Consider the following 23,190-nt stretch of genomic DNA (forward strand, 5'->3'; position numbering starts at 1 on the left):
CCCTGTATTCTATCGTAAAGGCCCAGTGAGCAGGACTGAATGGGGACTCCCTGAGACTAAGCTGCACAGAAGGTCACAGCTTCTAGTAATAACCCTGGCCAGACACAGACAAAAGCCAGTGGGTGTGGAAGGCCACCAAGGACCAGAGAGAAACAGAGCCATCTGCTTCCATTCCCTCTTCAACGTCCCAGCCCTTGCCCACAAAAATAAAAGTACTAGTAGGATTTGCCTGAAGGCACCTAAGGAGAAACTGATGGCATCTTCTGTCTTTTCCTTCTCGCCAAAAATGAGCTGTAAAAGTAGCTCACATCCGAGATCCCTCCTCCAGTGCTGGTGTTCAGTGACCGCCTTCAGGCCAGGCGGGGGACCCCAAACACTGGCAGCCAGCCCAGAGCCCAGACTCTGCCCCCTTATCTAACCATTCTACTTCTGCTACCATAACATGTACCGCGTTAAGTGCATCACTCATGTAAGCATCACCAACAACCTTATACAGTCCTGGATGCACTCACCGGAGGCGTGAAGAGAAGACCCAGAATGGTTAATGCTTTTCTCAAGGCCACACACCTAGTAAGTGGCTGAGCCAGGTCTGAACCCAGACCTGCCCTTCTCGACAGCCTCCTCCCAGGACTTGGGTCTCACTGCCTTCCCAGATCCCTGTACTGTGCCGGCCTCCCACCAGAAAAAGGGACATGCCACAGGGACCGGGGCGGGGGGGTGGGGGGGGGCAGGGAGAGAAGCCAGGGTAAGCATGTGGTTAGAGACGAATGGAACCACTTAAGCCGGTAACCTGTTTTATTAACACATAAACTGCAGAGCCGTGACTTTAGCCAATTGACCTGTAGCCGAGGAACAAACCCCAGACTTAGTAGCTTCTCAGGGACCCTCTGAGGGGCTCTCTCTGCTGCTCCTGTGGAAGCGGGTGAGGCAGGAGCACACAGCTATTCCTCAAAGAAGGTCGTGGTGAACTCCCCAGGGTCATCTCCACACTGTGGCTCCTCCAGCTGCTCCGGCTCTTCTCCAACATCTTCCAGGAGTTGCTCCAGGTCCAGGTCACTGGAGGCTTCATCGTCATGGGGGACGCTTCCAGCCTCCTGAGGACACTTTGAGCCTTCTTTCCCCACCATGGGACAGGCCCCAAGATGGGCTGGTGGGGGCGGGCCCTTTGGCTGCATCCTGGCTTATTTGTCCTCAGACGGGCTGGTTCCTGCAGCCTTGCTTTGGGGAGCTTCCCGTTATTTAGCTTGTTATGTTTTTCTCCCTCCTACAGCTTTGATCCATCAACTCCCATACCACCCTGGGATCCCAGCCCCAGAGCCCTCTGGCAAGACACCTGGAGCTTCATATAGGAAGAGGTGAACAGGAGGGCTCTGAGTGGCACCCCTTTGTTCGCAGAGTGCACAGGATACTGGAACTTCTCCAGAGAATGGGCAGAGACAGACCCTGAAGTCCTGGGCAAGGAGTCAGAGCTGAGAAAAACAGCATGTGTCTATTACATGGCATTTGTAGACATAACACAAGCTCGGGAGCATTCAGAGAAGTTTTTTTGTTTTTTTGTTTTTTCCTCAGTTTCTGCTCTCAAAGGGCACAATGAGGAGAGGAGGACATTTCCAGAAAAAATTATCAACACTGGGTATATCTAATGTTAAGTGAATAATACAGAGAGTGCCCTGCAAGAGTTTAAAGAAGAGCTGGAAAAATCAGGGGAGGTTTTTCTGTGGATGAGCTGAGTTGAGCCTGGATCGATGGATGGTACAGAACAGAGGGAGGCCGGCAGGAATAGAGCAGGATCAAAGGCCTGCAGGAGAGAAGGACTGCAGGCAGTCCTGCCAAACTGGAGCGGGGAAAGTTTGTCTCAGAGATGACTGGACGAGAAAGTTTGCGATGTGGAGCCACTGAATATTTGCAAATACAAGTATCTAATCATATGGGTCAAGTTTTCCTAAGAATTTACACAAGAAGGAAGCTAAAAGAAACTTCTAAGAGTACAGTCACTCTGGGCCCCACCTCGAATGCTGCTTTCCCACCATTTCCGAGGCCTCTCTAATGGGTCATTTCCACCTGTGTTTGTATCCACCCAGGACTCCTCTTGTTGTGACTGAAAACACAGTCAAAGCCTTTCAGGCAGCAAAGGGGTTGATTAGCCCTGGTGACTCAAGAGTTCAGCAGAGGATCTGGCTTGAATTCAGCACTCAGATATCTGCCCAGGGTCTATTTCTCATAACTGCTCATTTCTGCCCCCTATAGTTCAGCTTCATTCTCAGCCTCCACTTGGCCCCAGCGCCATGGGCTCTTCCCACGGGGTGGCAAATGACGTATCCTCTCAGGTCAGTGTGGTGTTTTTGTTTTTTGTTTTTTAAGTTTTTGTTTAAATTCCAGTTAGTGAACATACAGTGTAGCATTAGCTTCAGTGTAGCATCACTTCATATAGTGATGTATGTAAATATAGTGATTCAACACTTCCATACATCTCCCATGTCAGTCTTTCAGGAAAGAACTCGACTTTTCTTTTCCACTAGCTCCAGCAAAACCCCTAAGATGACCAAGCCTGGACTAGCTTAGGTGACCTGTCCATTGTGGAGACAGTCAGTGTGGCCAAAGAGATGTGTTGGCTCTAGATGACCAAACCAGAATCATGGGCAAGAGTACCATGTTATGGAAAGTAAGTCGGGATTGGAATTTTTATTTGTACAAGTTGAAAGTGCATAGTTCTCTATAACCCCCATCCCCTCCTTTTCATCCCCCTCATAGCCCTGAAGCTATTGGATCTACACTCCACATATCAGAGGGGGCCATGGAGATCACTCAGGGCACAGTGCTGCATTGGTGAGCACACAGCTGGCCCCTACACTCCCTCCGCACACCAGTGGCCTCCCCGCACTCTGTGGCCCAGAAGGTGGGGAACCTGGCCAGGGGCCCCCACACCATGATAGTTCTGACGCTGGGTGCCCACATCGCCACCTTCACTTCATTTATCTTTATCTGATGACTGGCAGGGATCTGGGCGGCTGTGGCTGCACCGTTGGCCTGGGAACTGTGCACTCTTGTGGTCATCAAACTGGTCAACACCAACTACGAGTCTATGTATGGCAGGTACTGGTTCACCCTCTAGGTTAACCAGCTCCTCTGAGCTGCCTTTGGTGACCTCCACCTGGTCTTTGTGGATGCCTGGAAAATAACCCTCAGTCTGGCCCTGCGGCCACAGCATCCACCCAGGGTGTCTCATCATCCACAACAAGGTAGACTTGCTCCTCTCCTTCATCTGCCCCACCCCGAGTGTTTCTGTGGGCTCTGACACTGTGTGGATGGAGGGCCTGGGGCACAGCTGTAAAGAGGGCCACAGCCAGAACAGCATTTCTGGGAGAAGAGCAGGTGCCACTAACTTCTCTTGCCTGAAAGACTGCAGTAGTTTCCTAACCAGTCCAGCTGATTCTATTCTTGCCCTACTCTGACCGCTTCTCCACTCAGAGTAGAACTTTAGAACTAGTAGAACAAGAGTAGTTACTTTAAAACATAAACGAGGCCAAGTCATTAGCCTGCTCAAAAGCCAAAGGCTTCTCTCTCAGTATAAATCCAAACCCTTAACCATGGTCCATGATGGCCTGGCCTAATTCTGTGTCCTCATTTGTTGCCACTCTTCCTTGGCACTCTACATTCTAACCCCATAGTCTTGCTACTCAAGCAGGTCAAGCTGTCCTGCCTCAGGACCTTTATACCTGCTGTTCCTGTGCCTGGAATGCACAACTGCCAGATCCTCATATGGTTGGCTTTCTTCTCATTTGGTTCCCTGATCAAACATCATCTCCTCAGGGGCTCTTCCTGACGACCTTAAATAAAAGAGGCCATCTTCCCATCTTGGCACTCCATCCCCTTTGCCCTCCTTTTCTTTCATGTCACTATTCACAATCTGTAATTATTTGGTTTACTATTATTGTTGTTTACTTGTCTTTGTCTCTAGAATGTAATCTCCATAAGGGACAGGGAGTTTGTCTAGCTTGCTCACTGTTGCATCGCCATGACCTAGGGCAGTGTTTGAAACCTTTCAGGTTGTTAAATATTCCTTGAACAGATGGATGATAATCACATGACTAAGGTGTTACTTATATGCCCTGCACCTTCACAGCAAATCTCTATCTTATGAGAAATAAGCAATTGGCCAAAGTGTCCCCCTGCTGCAGCTGCTAACTACCAAATTTCAGGATTGTCATTATTAATGATTCACATTTACATGAGGGCCGCACGATTTTCCATACAGTTTTCTATTTTTATTTTGGACGACTCTCCCAAGAACATTGTCCCATTTTACGGAGGCCCAAAGAGGTGGCACACGGCTGAGTCAGTGCTTGGTCCTAGTTTGGTTGCAGTGATATCGGTGACTGTCCTTGCTGGAAAACCAGCTTCTTGCGACAGCTGGAAGCCATCACCCCTGATTCCTCCGACTCAGTCGACTGGGTCCTCTGTTCTCCTGGACGTCAGTTTGGTGGTTGAGGGGCTTCCCTGACCACCCTAAAGGGGGCTCCGTGACCAGGCACAACCACGTCCGCTGTGCCTAGGACCCTCTTCCGGCTCCGCTCCTGGGCCACGGGGTCTTCGCTCAGCGCTTGCCACGAGTCTTCGTCTCCACTGCGTTCAAACACATCGCCCGCCACCACCACGGTGCCCAAGACCGTGCCCGCCACCACTACGCTCACGTCCCGCTGGCCCCCATGGCCCGGCGTGGCCCACACCTCGAGCCCCGGCCCCAGCCGCAGGGGCCGCTCCTCACCTAGCCCGTGGGGGAAGTAGCGGCCCCCGGGGAGGCAGAAGTCGTGAGAGACCAGCAGAGCCGCCCCGGGAAACAGCCCCAAGTTCCCGATGTGATCCGAGTGTCCATGGGTGCCCACCACCAGAGTCACGTCTCCGGGGGCCACGCCCTGCCGCGCCAGGGCCCCCAGGAGTGTGTCCCGGGCCCAAGGGCCCCCGGTGTCTACGAGGATGGGACCACGGGCCGCCTCCTCCAGGGCGGTCTTCGCCCCGCCGCCCTCGGGCGGGGACTCTCGGTGGCTGGAAGCCGGGCCCCAGGCCTGAGGCAGCACCAACGTCACGGAGCCGTCGGCGCGCACCGCATCGCCCACCCCCTCGGGCTCCGCATAGCCCTGCAGAAGGACCACCACCGAGTAGGGGTCGCCGCGCACCAGCAGAGGCGGCTCCCCGAGCAGCGGCTCGGTCTGCACTAGACCGCTCATGGCAGAAGGACGGCTGGGGAAGGAAAGTGGGGCTATGGGGGACTGTCCAGTCCCTTCAGGTTCCCACACGCGCCTGCCTCCGCCGCGTGGCACCTTCCAAGTCTCAGTTCTTTGCCACCCCCCCCTCGCACCCTTAAGGTGGTATCGCCCCAACCCCCTCCCATAGATGGTATCGTCCAATCATCCCTTAGGGTGAGCTCGCCTGCCAGTCTCACAGTGTCTTCGGCCGTCGCCACGCTCCTATGCGGTAGGTCCCCACCCATCACTCCCCTAAGGATATCCTTATTCCCCTCATTCTAACCGGAGCCGTTCCCTGTCTTGAACTTAGTTTCACCGCTTAATTCTTGCCTCTCCGTGGGGACACTGGCCCTCGGAAAAGCGTGAGGGATTTTGTCCCCAGCGAGCTCCCGTAAGCCCAGAGTATGGTGGCCGACGCGCGCTCCCGCACGCTGATTTTGAATTCCAGGGTATTCTCCCGCAGGCGCCGAGAGGGGCCGCACAGATCCTAGCCTAAGTAATTATCAGCCGGGGACCCCTGCTAGTCTCCCTGAACTGCAAATTACAAAACGCTACTAGCTTCTAACAGACGGCCACCAACGGCTTATTCTGTGGGCGCTGCTATATCGGCTAGCTATGTTGTTTGCAGGTCAGTTGTTTGAAACTACAGGCCCAGCTGGTATTTTTAAAAAATTTACTAGCGATATAGAAAATTTGGCACCTGTGAAATCCCATGGTGGGCCCTCGGTGAAATTAATATGAAGTAGACCAAATATCTACCCCACTTATCAACATCACCCCATCCTGATACAGTGTCCCCATCGTGTTAAATTTGTTGGCTTGTAGCCTCCTAGATGCAGGCAGCGTGTGTATAGGTCGTAGAGAATGTCCGCGCTGGCTTCTTCCTCGGAAGGGTCTAAAAACAGACCCCCAGGGGCCAAGTGACTTTCCTAAGGCCCAGAACTCCAATGCCTTCATTGACCTCTGGGTGGGGTGGGGAGTAGGAGAGATATTTAAAGGGGAAAGCCTTCAATACTGTCCCCCCCCCCCCCACACGTGACAGTTAAGGGGCTAGATGGCAGGCAGAGGGCTGATCTGTTGGGGCAGGCCTTCCACCTACTGCTCCCACCTTGTCCCCGTAGCCATGCCATGCTGCACCACCAGGATCCTGCCTGAGACCAGATAGGAGAGAACAGTTACGAGCCTTGGGGTGGGATCCCTCGCACATACACACAAACCCTTATGTGGGGCAGGGAAGGGATCGCTCAGACTTCAGAGGGTTCTTCTCCAGGACCCCTGCCCCTCCTGAGGACTCAAACAAAAGCAGGGGTCAAAGATCCTCTGGGTCACGCTTGGGGTGCCCTGGTGTGTGAGTCATCCCTTCCTCTTCCTCCTGATCTTGCTCCTCCTCCTGATCTTGCTCCTCCTCCTCTTCTGTCTTCTCTTGCCCATCTGTGATCTTTTCCTTTCCAGTCCAAGTTTCCTGTAGACACGCTAGGTTAGGTGATAGAAAACAATGTAGGTATTAGTCCTGGGGGGAGGGGAGGTTGTGGTCTGGCAGGAAGGGGGCCAGCCCCACACACTTACCAGTTTCAGCAGCGGGGAGCACATGACCTTCACAGAGAAAATGCTGTAGGGGCTGCTCCTGATGGTGGAAGTACCAGTCTCCCACAACATCTTCAAACTCCTCCAGCATCGTCTCACACTGATCAAATTGGTCAGAAGGAACTATGCTCTGCTGGGCTTTGGAAACCTCCTCTCTATTCTTCACTCCCTTTCTGCCCACCCCACCTTGAAGAGGCAGGTAGCCAGGAGGCTAAACTCTGCTTACTAGCTGTGTGGTCCTCATTCATTCATCAAACATTTACTAGTACCTGTTCTACCAAGTAGACTATTAAACTCTATGTCTCAGGCTTCTTGCCTATAAAATGGGAAATGGTAATAGTACCTACCGTGTGAGGGTGCTTTGAGAGGAAAATGAGGCAGCGGCTGGAAAGTATGGGAGCCTGAATCTGACACATAGTAGGTGCTCAGTAAGTGGTAGTAGATATTATTAGCCTCTACTATTACTCCTTGATATGCTCCTGGGCCCACTTCAATCAATGATAGAGTCCTCACTCTGCCCCCTTCTCTCTGCTCAGAGGTGGACCTCCCTAGGATCTAGCTCTCCCCTCAGGCTCCCTTCTCTTGCCCTGGCAGTGCATTACCCCATCCTACCTGCTTCTTGAGGAATGTGACTTCCACGCTGGGCTCGTCCCACAGCTCCAGAGGGATCCCCAGATCCACCTTCACCCCCTTCTGCACCAGACCTTTCAGTGTTACCATGGTCTGACTCTGACCCTGAAAGATAGGAATCTAGAATCAGCCGAGCCCCCTGCCCCACCTCTTTTTTCCCCTTTCTGCCATATCAGCACCGTCAATTACTGGAGACCCAGGGGTGAGCTCCATGAGGGTGAGATGAGGGAGTCTAACAATGGGGTGGTGACACTCTCCAGAGCTGGAGGGAGATGGGTCCCAGGGGATATCCATTGTTGTTTCTGAAAAGTGGAATGCTGCCCTAGGGAAGGGTCTGACCTTGGCATATCTCAGTGAGCCCTTGTGCTCAGCATGAACACTGTAATCCAGGATCCGCTCACACAAATTCTCCAAGGCCTCTTCCAGCCTTGTCTCTCTGTGGGAAGAGGGGAAACAAAGACTCCTTGGATGCTGTAGGCACTCCCAGGGCTCCCTCAGGGGTTGGAAGGTAAGGGAGCACCAAAAAGAACTCACGAAACACTGTAAGGGACATGTCTCTTCCTCTTGCCCGTGTCCAGCACCTGCCCCAGCTCCAGCACCTCTCGAGATCGGCCAGTGCGACTGAGCTCTTCCTGTAGCTCCAGGCTTAGCAGCTTACACACTAGATGTCCAAAAGGATGTGAAAGACAAACAAACATACCAGCAACTCATTCTGTAGATGAGCAAAAGCAGCAGAACGTGACGGTTACAAGTGCAGACTGTGGAGCCAGACTGGCATGGTTAGAATACTGACTCAGCCACTTAATAGCTATGTGACAATTCCACTGTGCCCTGGCTTCTTCATCTCTGAAATGGAGATAATAATATAATAGGACCGCCTGTGGAGGGGGGTTGTGAGGATTAAATAGATCAATCTACATAAAGCCCCTAGGGTAGTGCCTGGCATATAGTGAGCACTGTATGTGTTTGCTTTTATTCTGCAGTTATTTATTGAGCTCCTGTATGTACAACAGCAACACAGCAATAAGACCCATGACCCCATCCACAAGACATTGCTGATGCAGTTGGGGACAAATAAAATGATGACAGTGTGCTGTGATGGGCCCTGCACTAGAGGTTAACAAGAGATTTAATCTCATTAGGAAATGCAAAATTCATGAAATTGTCATGTGTTGACTTCCTACCAGCTTGTGATTTCCTTAAGGATGAGCGTTGTGTATGTTCCACCACTGTCTTCCAGCAAATAGCACCTGGCCTGGCATGAAGTGGGTCCCAAAAAAAGGGTGTGGCCTATACAGAAGTGCCACGCAAACTAAACACAGGGCAGGTAACAAAAGTGCCTAAAATGTTCCAGACACTACGCTAGGACCTCAGAGACAGGTACTCTCCTTTCCTCCACGGGCTTAACAATATAGTGGGAGGTGACAGAAAAGGAAGAAGGCTTCCAAAGGAATTGACATCTGAACTGGGCCTTGAAGAACCAAATGCAGAAGGGAGGGTTATTCCAGGCAAAACGAAAAACAGTGTGCTAAGGCACAGAGGTGCAAGAGGATAAGGCAGGCTCGGTGACAGGTGAGAAGTTCAGCGAGGCTGAAACATGGGCACTTTGAGGAAGGGAGTTGAGGTACCGAAATGTAAGAGAGGTGGGGACCATACAACAGAGACTGTCAAAAATGGCTGTATTCCGACCACAGCAGGAGGCCTGCAGAGATGTTACAGCAAGGACTGACATGACCAGGTCTGTGTGTAGAAAAATGACAGGCGTGGGGAGAAAAGCAGGGACACAAATGAAGGAGAGGTTAGGTCCAGGTCATGCAGAATACTGATAATGAAATTCAGTGTGGAGTGAGGTGAAGGGAAAAAGAATCCAGGGAAGAAATTAAAGTCAGGAAAGCAACAAACTAGGAAACCACGGCACTCAATGGCCCAGCTCTTAAGTGTCCCTTCTCAGCTGCACACGTCCCCCACCGCTGTGGTGCAGCCATATAAGATGCTGTTCACAGTAAAATCCATAAGTATACATCCTCTGCAAACCCTTACACCTACAGGGAACCTCCTCCACTTATGTGGCCTCCTCTCTCCTTTATGAGCTTCAAGGGCTTATTTCCTTACCTCCAAACCTGCCCCGGGAGAGCGTGGGGCCTGTAATTTGAGAGCGTCTCTGAAAGGGTGGAGCAGAGGATGGCCAAAAGGTATGAGCCTCATACCCAGCTCCTGCAGGTTCCCCAGACTTAGGTTTAGTGACATGGGGGAAACACACTTCAGATGCTCAGTAAAGTGGGCGATCCTGGGCACGATCTCTGAACTACAATTCCCACAAATCACTGGGGCTACGCTACTAAGAAAAAGCGGGCTCCCTCTGGATGTCCTATGGGAATTGTAGTGCCATAGTTGTGGGGTAGCGCTCTACGTTCCCTCCTTTGACCCCCTTCAAATTCAGCCAGAGTCTCCCTGAGGTCTTCAAAGAGATCTAGTGACCCACCCATCACGGTCCATTTGGTTCGGCCCAGACTAAAGAGATGGGCAGAGGGATGCGAATAGGGGCTAGCTACTCCCATCAGATACCTTCGCATTTGCTGGGCAAACGTTCTGTGTCATCGTCCTCCTTCGACGTCCCAACCCAAGCGCCGTACGCAGCCAAAATGAAAAGCAACATTCCCAACCGCACGGGTCCCATGACAAAGTGCTCTCCAAACCAACAACCCCTTGCCTTCAAACCAACTTCGTGAAGGCAGCGGGCCCTTTAAATTTCGAGGCGGTGTCAGCGGGAACTTCCAGCCAGCCTGGCTTGCGAGGCGCACGCGCAGTCCCGGCCGGAAAGGAGGTGGAGCCTCATAGCGCTCCTGGCTGTCCCGCCTCGGTTTTGTGGCGCCTCTTGGGGTCCTGGCCGCCGGGTAGTGAAGGAATAAACTGAAGTTAATTGCAGTAGGAGTATGTGCTCCTTACACGTAGACAGAGAAACCCGTTTTTTATACCACTTCAGGCCGTGAGCCTAGGAGACTCATTCCGGCTCGGGGAAGGGGCAGCGACTTGCTCTCCGTCTCTACCAGGACCTGCTCCCGGGAGGGGGCGGGGCGAACATGGCGCCGAGCGCCGGGTGAGCGGCGCTTTGGCGGCGGTGAGAGACTTTTAATGCGTGGGGCGTTCGGCTGGCGGGGAAGGGTCTGAGTGCTACCCGGGACTAGGCCCTTTGAAGGGCCCATGTGGGAACCGGGAGGAGGGCGGTGGGTTGTGTGTCCGTGCGGGGGGACTCCGTACGTGTATGTTTGCATTGGGGGATGTTGCGGGGATGAGGTGGGCTCTCAGCGCCTTCTTTCGCGCTGTACCCGTTGCCTGGGGACCTTCGACTCGCTTCCTTGCCGGGGAAGCCACTACCCAAGCCTAGCTCATGTTAACCATCTTCTGTGAAGCTTTCCTGCCGACTCCACTGACCTGAGGGGCTCCTGAGGCCGTAGTGTGTTTCGTGAGCTGTTTACTCGTAGAGGGTACGGAGGGTATTGAAGGATTAGTAAGAGTTCGCCATTGACCTGGGACACGACAGCGTCTTGTTTACCCAGTGCCGGGCACAGAGTATGTGTTGAATAAATGTTTTCCATGAACGTACGACTTAAAAGTGGAGGCGGAGACCAAATTCTCTTTCGCCCCCGTGCTCACCCCTCCAGAACGCCCCCATCAGTACCTCACCGTCAGTCCTAAACACTTTGACCTTAGTCTTCCTAATGCTAACTCCAAGCGAGCCACTCTCCTTTTGGCCACAGAGCAGGTTCCAAACTTGGACCTATATCTTGTTCATCAAGAGAATAGTGGTGCCATGTATTCACTGAGCCCCTACATCTCTAAGCCCTACACTTCATTAATTTATTCAGCAAGTATTTACTGAGTACAGTGTCTCCGGCACCAGTCCGGGGTCTTGGAATACATCAGTGAACACAAAGGGAAGGTAGTGGTGGTGGTAAACAATTAGAAATGATACAGTGTATATTAGCAGATGTTAAATTTTTCCGTGGGGGAAAAAAGAGCAGAGTGGGGTTGGAGTATGGTATTAAATAGGGTGATGGGACTAGGCAGCCAAGCTAACATCTGGGGAAGAGCATTCAAGGCAGAAGGAAAAGAGCAAAGGCCAAAAAGCAAGAGCTTGCCTGTGAGGTTTGAACAGCAGGAGGAGAATGAGGCTGGATCAAGATGGAAGAAGGAAGGAAAACAGATCAGAGATGTGATTGGAGTGAGGGCAAATTATGAAGGGCCTTATAGACTATAATTAGGATTTTGGATTTTACTATAGGGTAAATGTGGAGCCATTCCAGTGTTTTGACAAAAAAATGACCCAGTCTGATTTATGTTTTGACAGAATCAGTCTGGCTGCTGTGTTAGGAAGAGATGTGGGGAGCAAGGGTGGAGGCAGGAAGCCCTTGTCAGGAGACTATTGGAATTAGCCAGGCAAGATATGGTGGTGACTTGGGCATGCCGTTGGGAGTGGAGGAGTCAGGTTGGATCACCCAACTGATTTGATGTGAGGGCTCACATAAAGAGTGAGTGCCTGGATAGATGGCATTGCCATGAAGATGAAGAAAACAGGCTGGACCTGGTGGGGAGCGAGAGATCAGCTGTAGAAGAGATTTAAGTCGACAGTTTGATATGCAACACTGGTGTTAGGAAGACCGCCCTGGGCTGGGGATAGAAATTTGGCCATCCGCCTGTAAGCAATACTGAAAATTGAGGGTAGTTGACATTACCAAAGAAATTAAGTGTAGCTACAGAAGAAGACCAAAGACTGAGCCCAGGACGCTCCAGCATTAGGCAGTTTTATTTATGTATTTTTTTAAGATGAGAAGAGGAAGAACTTGTCAAGGAAACCGAGGGGGGTAGGGTGGCCAGTGAGATAGGAAGAAGCCAGGAGAAGGTAGTGTGCAGTGCAGTGAAGAGTGTCTTCAGGAGGGAGTAGTCTAGCTATACTAGATGCTGCCAGCAGGTCAAGTCTGATGATGACAGAGAGTGGACCTTGGATTCCACAGTGTGGAGTCATCGGCGACCTTGATGAGCTGTTTCAGGGACCTGGTGGGGTCAAAAGCTTGATTGGAGTAGGTGCAAGAAAGGAAAGGAAGTAGAAACAGGATAATTCTTTCAGGGAGTTTGGTTGCAAGGAGGAGCCGAAACATGGGGCTCTTCTAGAGAAAGTGGAATGAAAAGTAACATTTTTTTAAAAAATTTTTAAAATGTTTTTGTTTTTGAGAGAGAATGAGAGCGTGAGCAGGAGAGGGGCAGAAAGAGAGGGAGACACAGAATCCAAAGCAGGCTCCAGGCTCTGAGCTGTCAGCACAGAGCCTGATGGGGGGCTCGAACTTGAGAACTGTGAGGTCATGACCTGAGCCAAAGTTGGATGCTTAACCACCACCCAGGCACCCCAAATTAACATTTAAAATTTTTAATTGTGGTGAAATACACATAACACAAAGCTCACCATCTGAAACCATTTCAAGTGTACACTTTAGCGGGATTAAATACATTCATGATGTTCTACAACTGTCACACCATCCATCTCCAGAACTCTTCATGTTGTAAAACCGAAGCTCTGTCATTATACACTAACTCCCCATTCTTCCCTCCCCTAGCCACAGCAACCCCATTCTGCTGAGTCTATGAATTTGACTCCATTAAGAACCTCATAAAAGTGGAATCATAACACTGTTTGCCCTTTTCTGGCTCCCTTATTTCACTCTGCATAGTGTCCTCAAGGTTCACCCATGTCGTAGCATGTGTCAGAATCACCTTCCTTTTTCAGGCTCGATACTAGTCTGGTGTATGGATAGACGACTGTCTTGTTTTCTTGAGAAGGGAGAAATAAGTGCATTTGGGAGGCTGATGGGAACCATCGACCAAGTAGGTTGAAAATGTGGTGGTGATGCAGGGAGACGGAAGCAGTGTTGGAGTTAGCAAGGGGCACAAATGACTTCTCTACGGTAACAGGCAGGAAGGCAGAAGATGTGGGCGCCAGTGCCGTTAGGTTGGTGGATGCAGTGGGAGTCTATGGGGGTCTCTTCTAATGGCGTAAAGTGCGGAGGAGAGGTTGTATCATGTAGGACAGAGGGGGACTGAGTGCACTGAGGTGTGGTATGATTGTCAGGCAGTTTGTGATCATTGAGGTGCTGGGTGGCTCAGTTGGTTAAGCATCTGACTCTTTTTTTGTTTTTTTTTGTTTTTTTTTTTGAAAGAGGGAGAGAGAGAGAATCCCAAGCAGGCTCCACACTGTCAGAACAGAGCCCTACACAGGGCTTGAACCCACAAGCCATGAGGTCATGACCTGAGCCAAAATCAAGAGTCAGACACTACCGACCAAGACACCCAGGCGCCCCAAGTGTCTGACTCTTGATCTCAGCTCAGGTCGTCTTTTTTCTTCTTCCTTCTTCCTTCTTCCTTCTCCCCCTTCTCCCCCTTCTCCTCCTTCTTCTTCTTCTCCTCCTTCTTCTTCTTCCTTCTTCTTCTTCTTTCTTCTTCTTCTTCTTTCTTCTTTCTTCTTTTTTTTGATGTTTATTCATTTTGAGAGAGAGAGAAAGAGGTGGGACAGGCAGAGGGAGAGAGAATTTTAAGCATGCTCCGCACCCAGCATGGAGCCTGACACAGGGCTTAATCTCATAAACTAAGAGATCATGACCTGAGTGGAAATCAAGAGTCATACGCTCAACTGACTAGCCACCCAGGCACCCCTCATCTCAGGTCTTGATCTCAGGGCTGTGAGTTCAAGCCCTGCATTGGGAAGAAACCCAAAGCTGGGAGGATGTAAGTAACTTGCCCAAATAACCCAGCTAAGTAATCTAGGGCCAGGATTTAAATTGAAGACACGTCTGTTCTCGTATATCTCACTTGCATGGCACCTGGCACAGAATCAGAGCTCAGTACATTTTGTTGAACCGGGTCAGATCACTACCTGCTTCTCTTACACCCAATACTAATTACACGGAGATGGACACGTTTATTTTTTATTTCTGCCCACCCCATACCCCTGCCAGGTCTCCCATCTTTCCACCCTGGGGTATCACTCTTTGGGGGAGGGAGAGAGAGGCTCCAGAATGGCTGAGGAGAAGAAGCTGAAGCTCAGCAATACCGTGCTGCCTTCGGAGTCGATGAAAGTGGTGGCCGAGTCCATGGGCATCGCTCAGATCCAGGAGGAGACCTGCCAGCTGCTGACAGACGAGGTCAGCTACCGCATCAAGGAGATTGCACAGGTACCCCAACTGCTCCACCCAGCCCTTCGTTGTGTTAAGAATGCTGCCCAGGCCCCCTTCTTCCTCAGGCTCTTGAGTTGATGTTTGTTCTCCCACCCCCAGGATGCCTTGAAGTTCATGCACATGGGGAAGCGGCAGAAGCTAACCACCAGTGACATCGATTACGCGCTGAAGCTAAAGAATGTCGAGGTGATTGAGACACGCGGGACTGAGGTTGGCAGGGTTGGTGGGGGGCAAGATGGTGAGACCCGTCTTCCCTGACACTGCATTTGCCTTCAGTCATGCCTCCTTGGGCTCCCTTCTCATCTCAATGTCTCTTTCTCTCTCTCTCTCTCTCTCTCTCTCCTGATCCAGCCACTCTATGGCTTCCACGCCCAGGAGTTCATTCCTTTTCGTTTTGCCTCTGGTGGGGGCCGGGAGCTTTACTTCTACGAGGAGAAGGAGGTTGATCTGAGCGACATCATCAATACCCCTCTGCCCCGGGTGCCCCTGGATGTCTGCCTCAAAGGTTGGGGCAGGGATCGCAGGGTGGTGGGGAGGAGGAAAAGGGGTTGAGGAGGCTCACAAGTGAAGAAGCCCTCAGTGTGAGATCGCTAGGGAGTTGCAGGAAGTGGGGACAGGACGGAAAGCACATCCCTGGTATGGAGTGACTCCCTAGTGTCCATGTCCAGCCGTTCAACTTGACACCTTCTTTCCTCACAGCTCATTGGCTGAGCATTGAAGGCTGCCAGCCAGCTATACCTGAGAACCCACCCCCAGGTAACCTCATCTGTGCCCAAGGCCCACCCCTCTCTATCTCATGTCCCCTCTCCTTCCTTTATATCCCCTGCCACTCTCGTCACTCCTGCTGTGACGGCTTTCCCACCAGCTCCCAAAGAGCAGCAGAAGGCTGAGGCCACAGAACCCCTGAAGTCAGCAAAGCCAGGCCAGGAGGAAGATGGACCCTTGAAAGGCAAAGGTCAAGGGGCTGCTCCAGCTGACGGCAAAGGTCAGTATTGCTAGGCTGGGCCCCTCGGTGCTCCTGCCAGATGGCGATTTGTGAGGTGGCTGAGGGCAGGGCAAGGGGTGACACCCATGGCTAGAGAGCCCTGGAAAGGATCAGGAAACCTGAGAGGAGCCAGGTCCTGGGTCTCACCGGGCAGGGAGCAAAGGTTTGTCCGGCTCTAGGCCTCTTCTGGAGCCTTCGTGTTCAAACCTGTCTTGGCAATTCACACAGGGAAAGAGAAGAAGGCACCACCCCTGCTGGAGGGGGCCCCTTTGCGACTGAAGCCCCGAAGTATCCACGAGCTGTCCGTGGAGCAGCAGCTGTACTACAAGGAGATCACTGAAGCGTGTGTGGGCTCCTGTGAGGCCAAGAGAGCGGTGAGGCCCTGCCGACCTGCTTCTCCCCACCTGGGGCATTCCTTCTCTCTGGAGTTCCAGGAATCCCTCCCCATCTCTGCCCCTCCGCGTCACTTGCTCCCTCCCCACTGCAGGAGGCGCTGCAGAGCATTGCAACGGACCCAGGGCTCTATCAGATGCTGCCGCGATTCAGCACCTTCATCTCGGAGGGGGTGAGAGGAGGCAGAAGGGCAGGACCCAGGATGAGGTTCCGGGCGGTGAGGAGGCAGCGGGGGGAGCTCATCGGAGGGTCTCACTGCCCTGTCACTTCCCCTTCCGGCAGGTCCGTGTGAATGTGGTGCAGAACAACCTGGCCCTGCTCATCTACCTGATGCGCATGGTGAAGGCGCTGATGGACAACCCCACGCTGTATCTAGAAAAATACGTGAGCGGCCCTGCCCACCCACCTTTCAGCCTGGGGTCGGGGCACCTGGTTGCCACCAACAGGAAGCCATCCTCAGAATTGGCCAACTTGCCACTTCTCCCTTAGGTCCATGAGTTGATTCCAGCTGTGATGACGTGCATCGTAAGCAGACAGCTGTGCCTGCGGCCAGATGTGGACAATCACTGGGCACTCCGGGACTTTGCTGCCCGCCTCGTGGCCCAGATCTGCAAGCATTTCAGCACGACCACCAACAACATCCAGTCCCGGATCACCAAGACCTTCACCAAGGTGAGCAAAAATGAGGAGTGTAGACGATCTTGCATCTCCACCCCAGGGTGGTGACCAGGGCAAAGAGCTTCACCCACACCAGAGGCGGTTCGGCGTGGCTAGAGGAAGTGACAGTGGAAAGATGCGGGAGACGGACAGGGACTGGCACCTGGGCCACATCTGTAGTGTTGTAACAATCTACAACATAAGTGTGTTCGCGAGACTTATTCCTTAACAATTAGCCTCTCGGGCCCCTTTCCCCATTATATCTTCCTTCCCCTTGCAGAGCTGGGTGGACGAGAAGACTCCATGGACTACGCGGTATGGCTCCATCGCAGGCCTGGCAGAGCTCGGACACGATGTGAGGCCCCCGGCGCGGGGAACACTGCAAGAAAGGAGGCATCGTGGGTCCTAGTGGGCAAGGGCCCCACCTGCAAGGCCCTGTGGTGACCCGAGGGCCCTGGCTTGTCCCCTTCCTTTCCAACAGGTGATTAAGACTCTGATTCTGCCACGGCTGCAGCAGGAAGGGGAGCGGATCCGCGGTGTCCTGGACGGCCCTGTGCTGAGCAACATTGACCGCATTGGAGCTGACCATGTGCAGAGCCTCCTCCTGGTGACTAGAACCCCTGTCCCTGCCCTCCCCCCAATCCTTCCCCCCGCCACTCCCCCCCCCCCCCCACAGGCACGACAATCAGTAAACAGCTGTTGTCTTTTATTCACTCATTGCATTTGCCTCATGTGTTCTGAGCCCAATACTGTTGTGCAGATGGAGAGACAAAGGCAAGAGGTTAAGTAAGAAATCAGAGACCTTAACTGTCAGCCTGTGACCCTGCTTAGACTGGACCGCCCCCGAGGCTTCCCCATCACTGTGCTGCATTCCATGCAGGGCATCCCCCTGTGGACCAGCCACCCCTTAGAAATCACAAGTGTTTTCAGCAAGTTTCCCCATCCACACTGGTGCTGCCTGGGGTTCCTCACACACACTGCCAGCCCAGCAGCCTGGCCTGCAACACAACGCACTGGAGTAATGGGCAGTTTCCTTTCTCACCCCTTCCTTGTCACTTCCTGAGTGTCCCAGCCCTCCACCTACCTTGTTTTTCTTTGCTTTCTCTGCAGAAACACTGTGCCCCTGTTCTGGCAAAGCTGCGCCTACCACCTGACAATCAAGATGCCTATCGGGCAGAATTTGGGTCCCTCGGGCCCCTCCTCTGCTCTCATGTTGTCAAGGCCCGGGCCCAGGCTGCTCTGCAGGCTCAGCAGGTCAACAGGACCACTCTGACCATCACTCAGGTCAGGGACTGGGGGGAAGAGGGGTCTGGTGAGGAAACACGTGGGAAGGGGGCAAGCAGGGGGGACAGGGCCATGGTTCCCTTCAGGGTGGGGGACTCACAGACGCACGCTTGCTTTTGTAAAACACAGGGCCCTCTGAGTGAGACTTGGGGGCTCTGAGTCCCCTTAGTGGATGATTCTTCAACCCAAGGGAGACCCTCTGAGGAGCAGCAATAAGTGCCCCTCCTTTTCACATTTCCTTCCTGCCTCTTCTTTGTGCAGCCCCGGCCCACGCTGACCCTCTCCCAGGCCCCTCAGCCTGGCCCTCGGACCCCTGGCTTGCTGAAGGTCCCTGGCTCCATTGCACTGCCTGTGCAGACCTTGGTGTCTGCGCGAGCTGCTGCCCCGCCTCAGCCTTCCCCTCCTCCAACCAAGTTTATTGTCATGTCCTCATCCTCCAGCGCCTCATCCACTCAACAGGTACTGGGACTCAGGTGGGACTGGGGAGGGTGCGGAGCACGACCAGGGTTACCTCCAAGTACCCTGGGGGGCGCCAGAGTAGAGCCCAGTCCCCCCTGGGCCTAAAGACAGGAGCAGGAAGGAGCAATTCACGGAGGCCATAAGGCATAGCTGCTCATCCTGAGCTCGGGTCTCAGGCCTACAGGCACCTGAGCAGGTGAATGAATCATCAACTCTTCTGCCGGAACAGGTGAATTCTCCCCCAGGCAGTGCCTCTCCTTTCTCCCCCCAGGTCCTGTCCCTCAGCACCTCAGCCCCTGGCTCAGGCTCCACCACTACCTCTCCCGTCACCACCACGGTCCCCAGCGTGCAGCCCATCGTCAAGCTGGTCTCTACTGCCACCACCGCACCCCCTAGCACTGCTCCCTCTGGTCCGGGCAGCGTCCAGAAGTACATCGTGGTCTCTCTTCCTCCTACAGGGGAGGGCAAAGGAGGCCCCACCTCCCATCCTTCTCCAGCTCCTGCCCCATCCTCAGCCCCCTCCCCGCTTGGGGGCAGTGCCCTCTGTGGGGGGAAACAGGAAGCTGGGGATAGCCCCCCTCCAGCTCCAGGGACTCCAAAAACTAACGGCTCCCAGCCCCCTGGCTCTGGCTCCCCTCAGCCTGCGCCTTAATGCTGTCACACATCTGCCAACCTTCTTCTCTCCCCGATTCCCTCTCTTTCTCCCTCTCTCTCTCTCTCTCACACACACACACACACACACACACACACGCTAGGTGGAAGTAATGGTTTGCTTCTTCCATGTTACTTTTAGATATTGTACAGCCAGTTCCTCAGAATAAAAGTTTGATTTGTAAATTCTGATCCACCCCGGCCTTTCCTGTGTCAGGTACCACAGGAAGGTCAAATATGTCAACTAGGACTGGTCTCCTGGACTCTCAGGACTCAGGACATTTCATCCAGGTCCATGACCATGGTCTGGAAGGGTGGAAAAGACAGTATCGTCCTTCTCTGGTTCCACAGACTACTGCCTTTGCTGCCCGCATCCTCGTCTGGGGAGCCTCAGATCCGAATGACGTAGGCATCACTGTGGCTCAGATGTCGCACCCACTTGTGGGGGTTGGCATTGCCGCAGGGTCTGAACGCCAGCCTGAGGAAGCGCACCTGGAGGCCAGAGCATGTGTGCCGGGGAAGTTCAAAAGAGAGGCTGGCGGGGCCCAGCCCCAGCGGAGGGGCCGTGGTGGAGGGTCCTTGGCCAGAAGGCCCAGGGAGACCTGGAACATCCATCTGTGAGGGACAGAGGCCAGGGAAGGGTGCTGAGGGCACAGAGGAGGGAGGGCATGGGGCTCAGGTCCAGTGCATGAGGAGGGGTGGTTGGGGCTAAACATGCAGCTGGAAGAGAGGGTCTCGGGGAGTCGGCAGCTCGTACCTGGAAAAGGCCTGACAGCTGGGAGCCGCCTTGCACCCGAGGCAGGTCCCAGTGGAGGGCTCCATCCCCGAGCTCTGCCTTCTGTTCAGGGCCGCTCAGCTCCTGAGACAGGCTGAAGTTTGGGGATGACAGGCGCTGCGCTCAGCCTGCCTTCCTGGGACAGGCTGGTCCCACCCTCCCTGCCACCACCCTGTCACCCTGGGGAAGCTGGCAAAACCTCCCGGGCCCTGCGGCTGCAACACTAACCTAATCACCCCTCGCGGCAGGGGAAGGTGCAGCCTGACGTTGAGAGCTTGGCTGCCAAGAAGAGAGGAACAGAGTCAGCCCCGGGAAGGCAGTGACTCGTCCCCCCTCTTCAATAACGCCACTAGCACAGGTGTTACACCCACCCCCTTTCCCAGCCTTCCTGTCTCTAACTGAATGGGATTCCGAAGCTGACGGACGCATCCGAACGGTGAAGCAACAGGTATTTGGGCCCTGTGTCCTGCCCCACGATACTGAACGAGGCCTGCCTAACCCCCCACTCGTACCTCTTCGGGGGCAGGTCGCATCGTAACTTCAGGTAAACCTGGAGCCTGGGTGAAAGGGATGGTTCTGTTACTCACTGGCCTCTCACCATCCCCACCCGGGACCCCCATGCAGGGCTGCTGCGTAGGTCGGTCATGCCCCCAAGCAGAAGAGAGAAGGGATGATATCCAGCCCAACTCCACTAAGGGCTGAGTCTGCATAGGGGGGAGGGTGCCTTTTTCTGACTTGTACCTATTACCATCCCTCCTCCACAATGCGCTTTGGGAACAGATGTGCATTAGCTTGGACTTCGGGAAAGTTCTAGAAGAGAAAAACGGTCTTACCTGCCTGAGCCTCGGTCCCACTGCACAGAGGGAAAGAGCCGGAAGGGGAGTGGGGAGGGGAGGTCGTCTGAGAGTTGGTACCGCATCACAGTCAGCTGAGACCAGACAGGAATGGAGGTCAGTTTGGTCTCCTCACACCTGAACTTGCCTCCCTTCCCAACGGAGGATGGAAAGTGCTAGGCCAGCCCAATCCTGACCTCGCCCTGAGGGGGCTGCAAGCGGAGGATTCGATGAGACTCAAACTCCTCAAGGAGCACCGAGCTGTGAAATGAGACCTCATCCACCCGGATTCCTGGGCCGTAACCTGGAGGGAAAGAAAGTGTCCTCTCCTAACCCAGGTTGTGGGTGAGAAGAGCAGCAAGGTGGTAGCTGGGGGAAAACCCATCTCTGTTCCATGAAACTTTTGGTGGCAACCTGTACCTAGGAGAGAAGGACCCCTTTTCTTCTCACCTCTCAGTTCTGACTTCCCCACACAAAACTCTTCTGTCAGGCCAATGCGCATCTCTGTCACAGAAAAGAACAGAAAAGGCCACCGGATACCAACATTCACATACCACCAAGGAGTCCGTTCCAAACCCCACTCTGGGCTAAGCCTGCAGACTTCTCACCAGAGCCACTGGGAAGAAAGCTCTTGAGCCGGATCTCTCCCTGCACGTCTACCTTCAGCAGCGAGCCCTGAGAAGAACGGAGAGATCAATGTCCCGAGGTGACACCCCGCCCCCGACCCCATACATTTCCCAAAAGCCATTTATCCTCTGCTCTAGGGCTGGGGGCCCAAACTCACGTTAGATGCTATCAGTACAGACAGCCTCTCGACCACATCCAAAAACACTTCATTCTTTTGGCTCTGAAGAAGAGAGGGGATTTGGAGGCTGAGTGACCTGTGTTGTAAAGTGCATGGGCAGAAAGGACAGGCCAGTGGAAGCTAGGGCCCTGGGGTGGGGACATGGGGAAGGGAAGGGATTGTCCACGTCTGGGAACACCAGGATCTCGTTCTCTGGTGTTCCAGGAAAAACTCAGAGGGTCTGATGCATCTCACCTGGTCAGAGCGGCTGGACAGGACAGGGCGGCTGGCTGCACTGCTGGGGGCCACTTTGCTCTGCTGCGTCTCAGCCCCAAACTGTAAAGCACCCAAAGCAAGCAATCTTCAGGTTTGACACTACCCACCACCCCTCCTCCTCCTCTTTCCCTCGACTGACCAAGCCAACACTGCTGAGGTCAAAGAGACTGAAGGGCTTGCTGACCACAGCCTCTGTCTGGATGAAGTTTCTCAGCATCTCTGTGGATGTGGTCTGCACGTAGCCATAGTCCTGTGGGCAGAGGAAGGACAGCCTGTGGGAGGTCAGTGGAGGGAAGGGGTGGAAATGAATGGACTTAGCCTCCCACCCACAGTGCATATCTGCAAGGAATGGGGTGCAGTGAGGGAAATGCTTGGCCCTTACCAGCACTTCATCCAGGAGCTCATAGACAAGAGCCACGTTGCGGGAGATGGTCCCCTCGCCCAAGGAGCCACAGTAATCGCCCAGGAGAGTGGCCAACCTGAGAAAACGAGTCGGAGTGTGCATATGCCCCTCCTGTCAGATCCCCGCGCCCAGGTGCCCAGCCCTGCCTTCCTCACCGGGAGAGCAGCTCTAGGAGGCTGAAGGGAGAAATGTTCTCTGAAGTCGTGGCCACCAAATAGAGGCCGCTGTGTCTGATGTGAATAAAATGACGGTCATCGTGGTGCTGAGGCAGAGGTGGGAAAGAAGCATTAGGAAGAGAGCTGTGATTAAGGGCCCGTGAGACTTCCTAGCAGTGTGCCTTGAGAACCCTGGGCATCCCCCCTGGGGTCCAGCTTCCTGACATGTCAGGGGAGGTAACCAATAGTACCCACCCCGGAGTTGCGGGGGGATTGGGACGTGAGAGGAGCCTGTGCCTGGTGCATTGTTAGCTCTTGATAAACTTGAATTCACATTATTTGGCGTAACGTACCCCCCAAGCGGAAGCTCTCAGGGAAAGAGCCCTGGGAGGAAGGAGGCGCCCTCCCCACCCGCCCCCTGCCCGCCAGGCGCATCCCCCACTCCCCGCCACTGGTTACCATGACAACCGGGGACTCATCTCCGGGCAGTCCCGTCAGCTTCCGGTAGAAGAGCTCGGCCACATCCCGACCACCACTGTCCCCGCGGACTGACCGGGTGGAAGAACAGCTAAGGAGCCAGCGATACAGTCAGGCCCCGGGGCACCACTCCCACCCAGGGCCCCCCCTCCTGCCCCGTAGGTGAAGGATACAATCCTTGTAGATGAGCGGGTCCCCTTTGGAGGAAAGAATGAAGAACTGGGAGATCATGGCGGCTCTGGAGAGTAGGCAGGGAGACAACGAAAGTTGGGCCTGCCCCGCCCTGCGGCCCCGGAACAAAAGGACGAGAGTACGCTGGCCCTTTAAGAGCAATTCTCCTCCCGCGCCACCTCAGACCGCGGGAAACCGCCGTCCGCC

General features: G+C 53.8%; 4 protein-coding genes and 2 long non-coding RNA genes across 9 annotated transcripts; 3 read left to right on the forward strand and 3 right to left on the reverse strand.

Moving 5' to 3' along the window:
- Positions 1-33: 33 nt before the first annotated feature.
- LOC128774740 (uncharacterized) lies at positions 34-3,931 on the forward strand. The gene is made up of 2 exons (XR_008419184.1): positions 34-540; positions 1,271-3,931. It is a non-coding gene; the product is annotated as an uncharacterized LOC128774740 (long non-coding RNA).
- Positions 3,932-4,250: 319 nt separating this feature from the next.
- Positions 4,251-5,341, reverse strand: MBLAC1 (metallo-beta-lactamase domain containing 1). Its single transcript, XM_019422696.2, has one exon. The coding sequence runs from the start codon at positions 5,223-5,225 to the stop codon at positions 4,473-4,475; it is 753 nt and encodes a 250-aa protein (XP_019278241.1). The 5' UTR covers positions 5,226-5,341; the 3' UTR covers positions 4,251-4,472.
- Positions 5,342-5,413: 72 nt separating this feature from the next.
- Positions 5,414-19,295, forward strand: TAF6 (TATA-box binding protein associated factor 6). Of its 3 annotated transcripts, none has more exons than XM_019422692.2 (15): positions 5,414-5,472; positions 14,462-14,677; positions 14,780-14,866; positions 15,032-15,185; positions 15,380-15,436; positions 15,546-15,665; positions 15,894-16,039; positions 16,153-16,230; positions 16,341-16,442; positions 16,548-16,730; positions 16,996-17,070; positions 17,197-17,322; positions 17,826-17,999; positions 18,261-18,458; positions 18,730-19,295. In XM_019422692.2, the coding sequence occupies exons 2-15, from the start codon at positions 14,522-14,524 to the stop codon at positions 19,108-19,110; spliced, it is 2,037 nt and encodes a 678-aa protein (XP_019278237.1). In that variant the 5' UTR covers positions 5,414-5,472; positions 14,462-14,521; the 3' UTR covers positions 19,111-19,295. The 3 variants fall into 3 exon arrangements, with proteins under 3 accessions (XP_019278237.1, XP_019278236.1, XP_053750036.1); XM_019422691.2 differs by lacking the exon at positions 5,414-5,472 and adding an exon at positions 10,345-10,575; XM_053894061.1 differs by lacking the exon at positions 5,414-5,472 and adding an exon at positions 10,536-10,554.
- Positions 5,903-10,255, reverse strand: CNPY4 (canopy FGF signaling regulator 4). The gene is made up of 6 exons (XM_019422697.2): positions 10,023-10,255; positions 7,992-8,118; positions 7,797-7,893; positions 7,440-7,562; positions 6,810-6,927; positions 5,903-6,716 (listed from the first exon to the last, which is right to left on the reverse strand). Exons 1-6 carry the CDS (start codon positions 10,132-10,134, stop codon positions 6,553-6,555), a joined length of 741 nt encoding a protein of 246 aa, XP_019278242.1. The 5' UTR covers positions 10,135-10,255; the 3' UTR covers positions 5,903-6,552.
- Positions 17,405-23,190, reverse strand: AP4M1 (adaptor related protein complex 4 subunit mu 1). Of its 2 annotated transcripts, XM_053894065.1 has the most exons (15): positions 22,986-23,190; positions 22,795-22,883; positions 22,336-22,442; positions 22,160-22,256; positions 21,917-22,027; positions 21,757-21,837; positions 21,502-21,564; positions 21,326-21,392; positions 21,168-21,221; positions 20,915-21,021; positions 20,718-20,812; positions 20,397-20,441; positions 20,113-20,163; positions 19,867-19,978; positions 17,405-19,724 (listed from the first exon to the last, which is right to left on the reverse strand). In XM_053894065.1, exons 1-15 carry the CDS (start codon positions 23,041-23,043, stop codon positions 19,500-19,502), a joined length of 1,362 nt encoding a protein of 453 aa, XP_053750040.1. In that variant the 5' UTR covers positions 23,044-23,190; the 3' UTR covers positions 17,405-19,499. The 2 variants fall into 2 exon arrangements, with proteins under 2 accessions (XP_053750040.1, XP_053750041.1); XM_053894066.1 differs by lacking the exon at positions 20,113-20,163.
- LOC109251271 (uncharacterized) lies at positions 21,017-22,439 on the forward strand. The gene is made up of 2 exons (XR_002073429.2): positions 21,017-21,423; positions 21,727-22,439. It is a non-coding gene; the product is annotated as an uncharacterized LOC109251271 (long non-coding RNA).

Source organism: Panthera pardus, unplaced genomic scaffold (assembly GCF_024362965.1).
Source record: "Panthera pardus isolate Hobbes unplaced genomic scaffold, ASM2436296v1 HiC_scaffold_4, whole genome shotgun sequence".
NCBI lineage: Eukaryota > Metazoa > Chordata > Mammalia > Carnivora > Felidae > Panthera > Panthera pardus.

Bases quoted from the DNA above. Each gene is read 5' to 3' on its own strand.
- TAF6 (XM_019422692.2), top strand. From the start codon at position 14,522: ATGGCTGAGGAGAAGAAGCTGAAGCTCAGCAATACCGTGCTGCCTTCG. The intron at 14,678-14,779 runs GTACCCCAACTG...TCCCACCCCCAG, and splicing joins GCATCAAGGAGATTGCACAG to GATGCCTTGAAGTTCATGCA. The intron at 16,231-16,340 runs GTGAGAGGAGGC...CCCTTCCGGCAG, and splicing joins GCACCTTCATCTCGGAGGGG to GTCCGTGTGAATGTGGTGCA.
- MBLAC1 (XM_019422696.2), bottom strand. From the start codon at position 5,225: ATGAGCGGTCTAGTGCAGACCGAGCCGCTGCTCGGGGAGCCGCCTCTG.
- CNPY4 (XM_019422697.2), bottom strand. From the start codon at position 10,134: ATGGGACCCGTGCGGTTGGGAATGTTGCTTTTCATTTTGGCTGCGTAC. The intron at 8,119-10,022 runs GTATCTGATGGG...TTGGACATCTAG, and splicing joins TTTGCCCAGCAAATGCGAAG to TGTGTAAGCTGCTAAGCCTG. The intron at 6,928-7,439 runs GTAGGATGGGGT...CAATTTGATCAG, and splicing joins TCACATTCCTCAAGAAGCAG to TGTGAGACGATGCTGGAGGA.
- AP4M1 (XM_053894065.1), bottom strand. From the start codon at position 23,043: ATGATCTCCCAGTTCTTCATTCTTTCCTCCAAAGGGGACCCGCTCATC. The intron at 21,222-21,325 runs GTGAGAAGTCTG...TTTCTGTGACAG, and splicing joins CTTTCTTCCCAGTGGCTCTG to AGATGCGCATTGGCCTGACA. The intron at 20,442-20,717 runs GTAAGACCGTTT...CCTTTCACCCAG, and splicing joins TGGGACCGAGGCTCAGGCAG to GCTCCAGGTTTACCTGAAGT.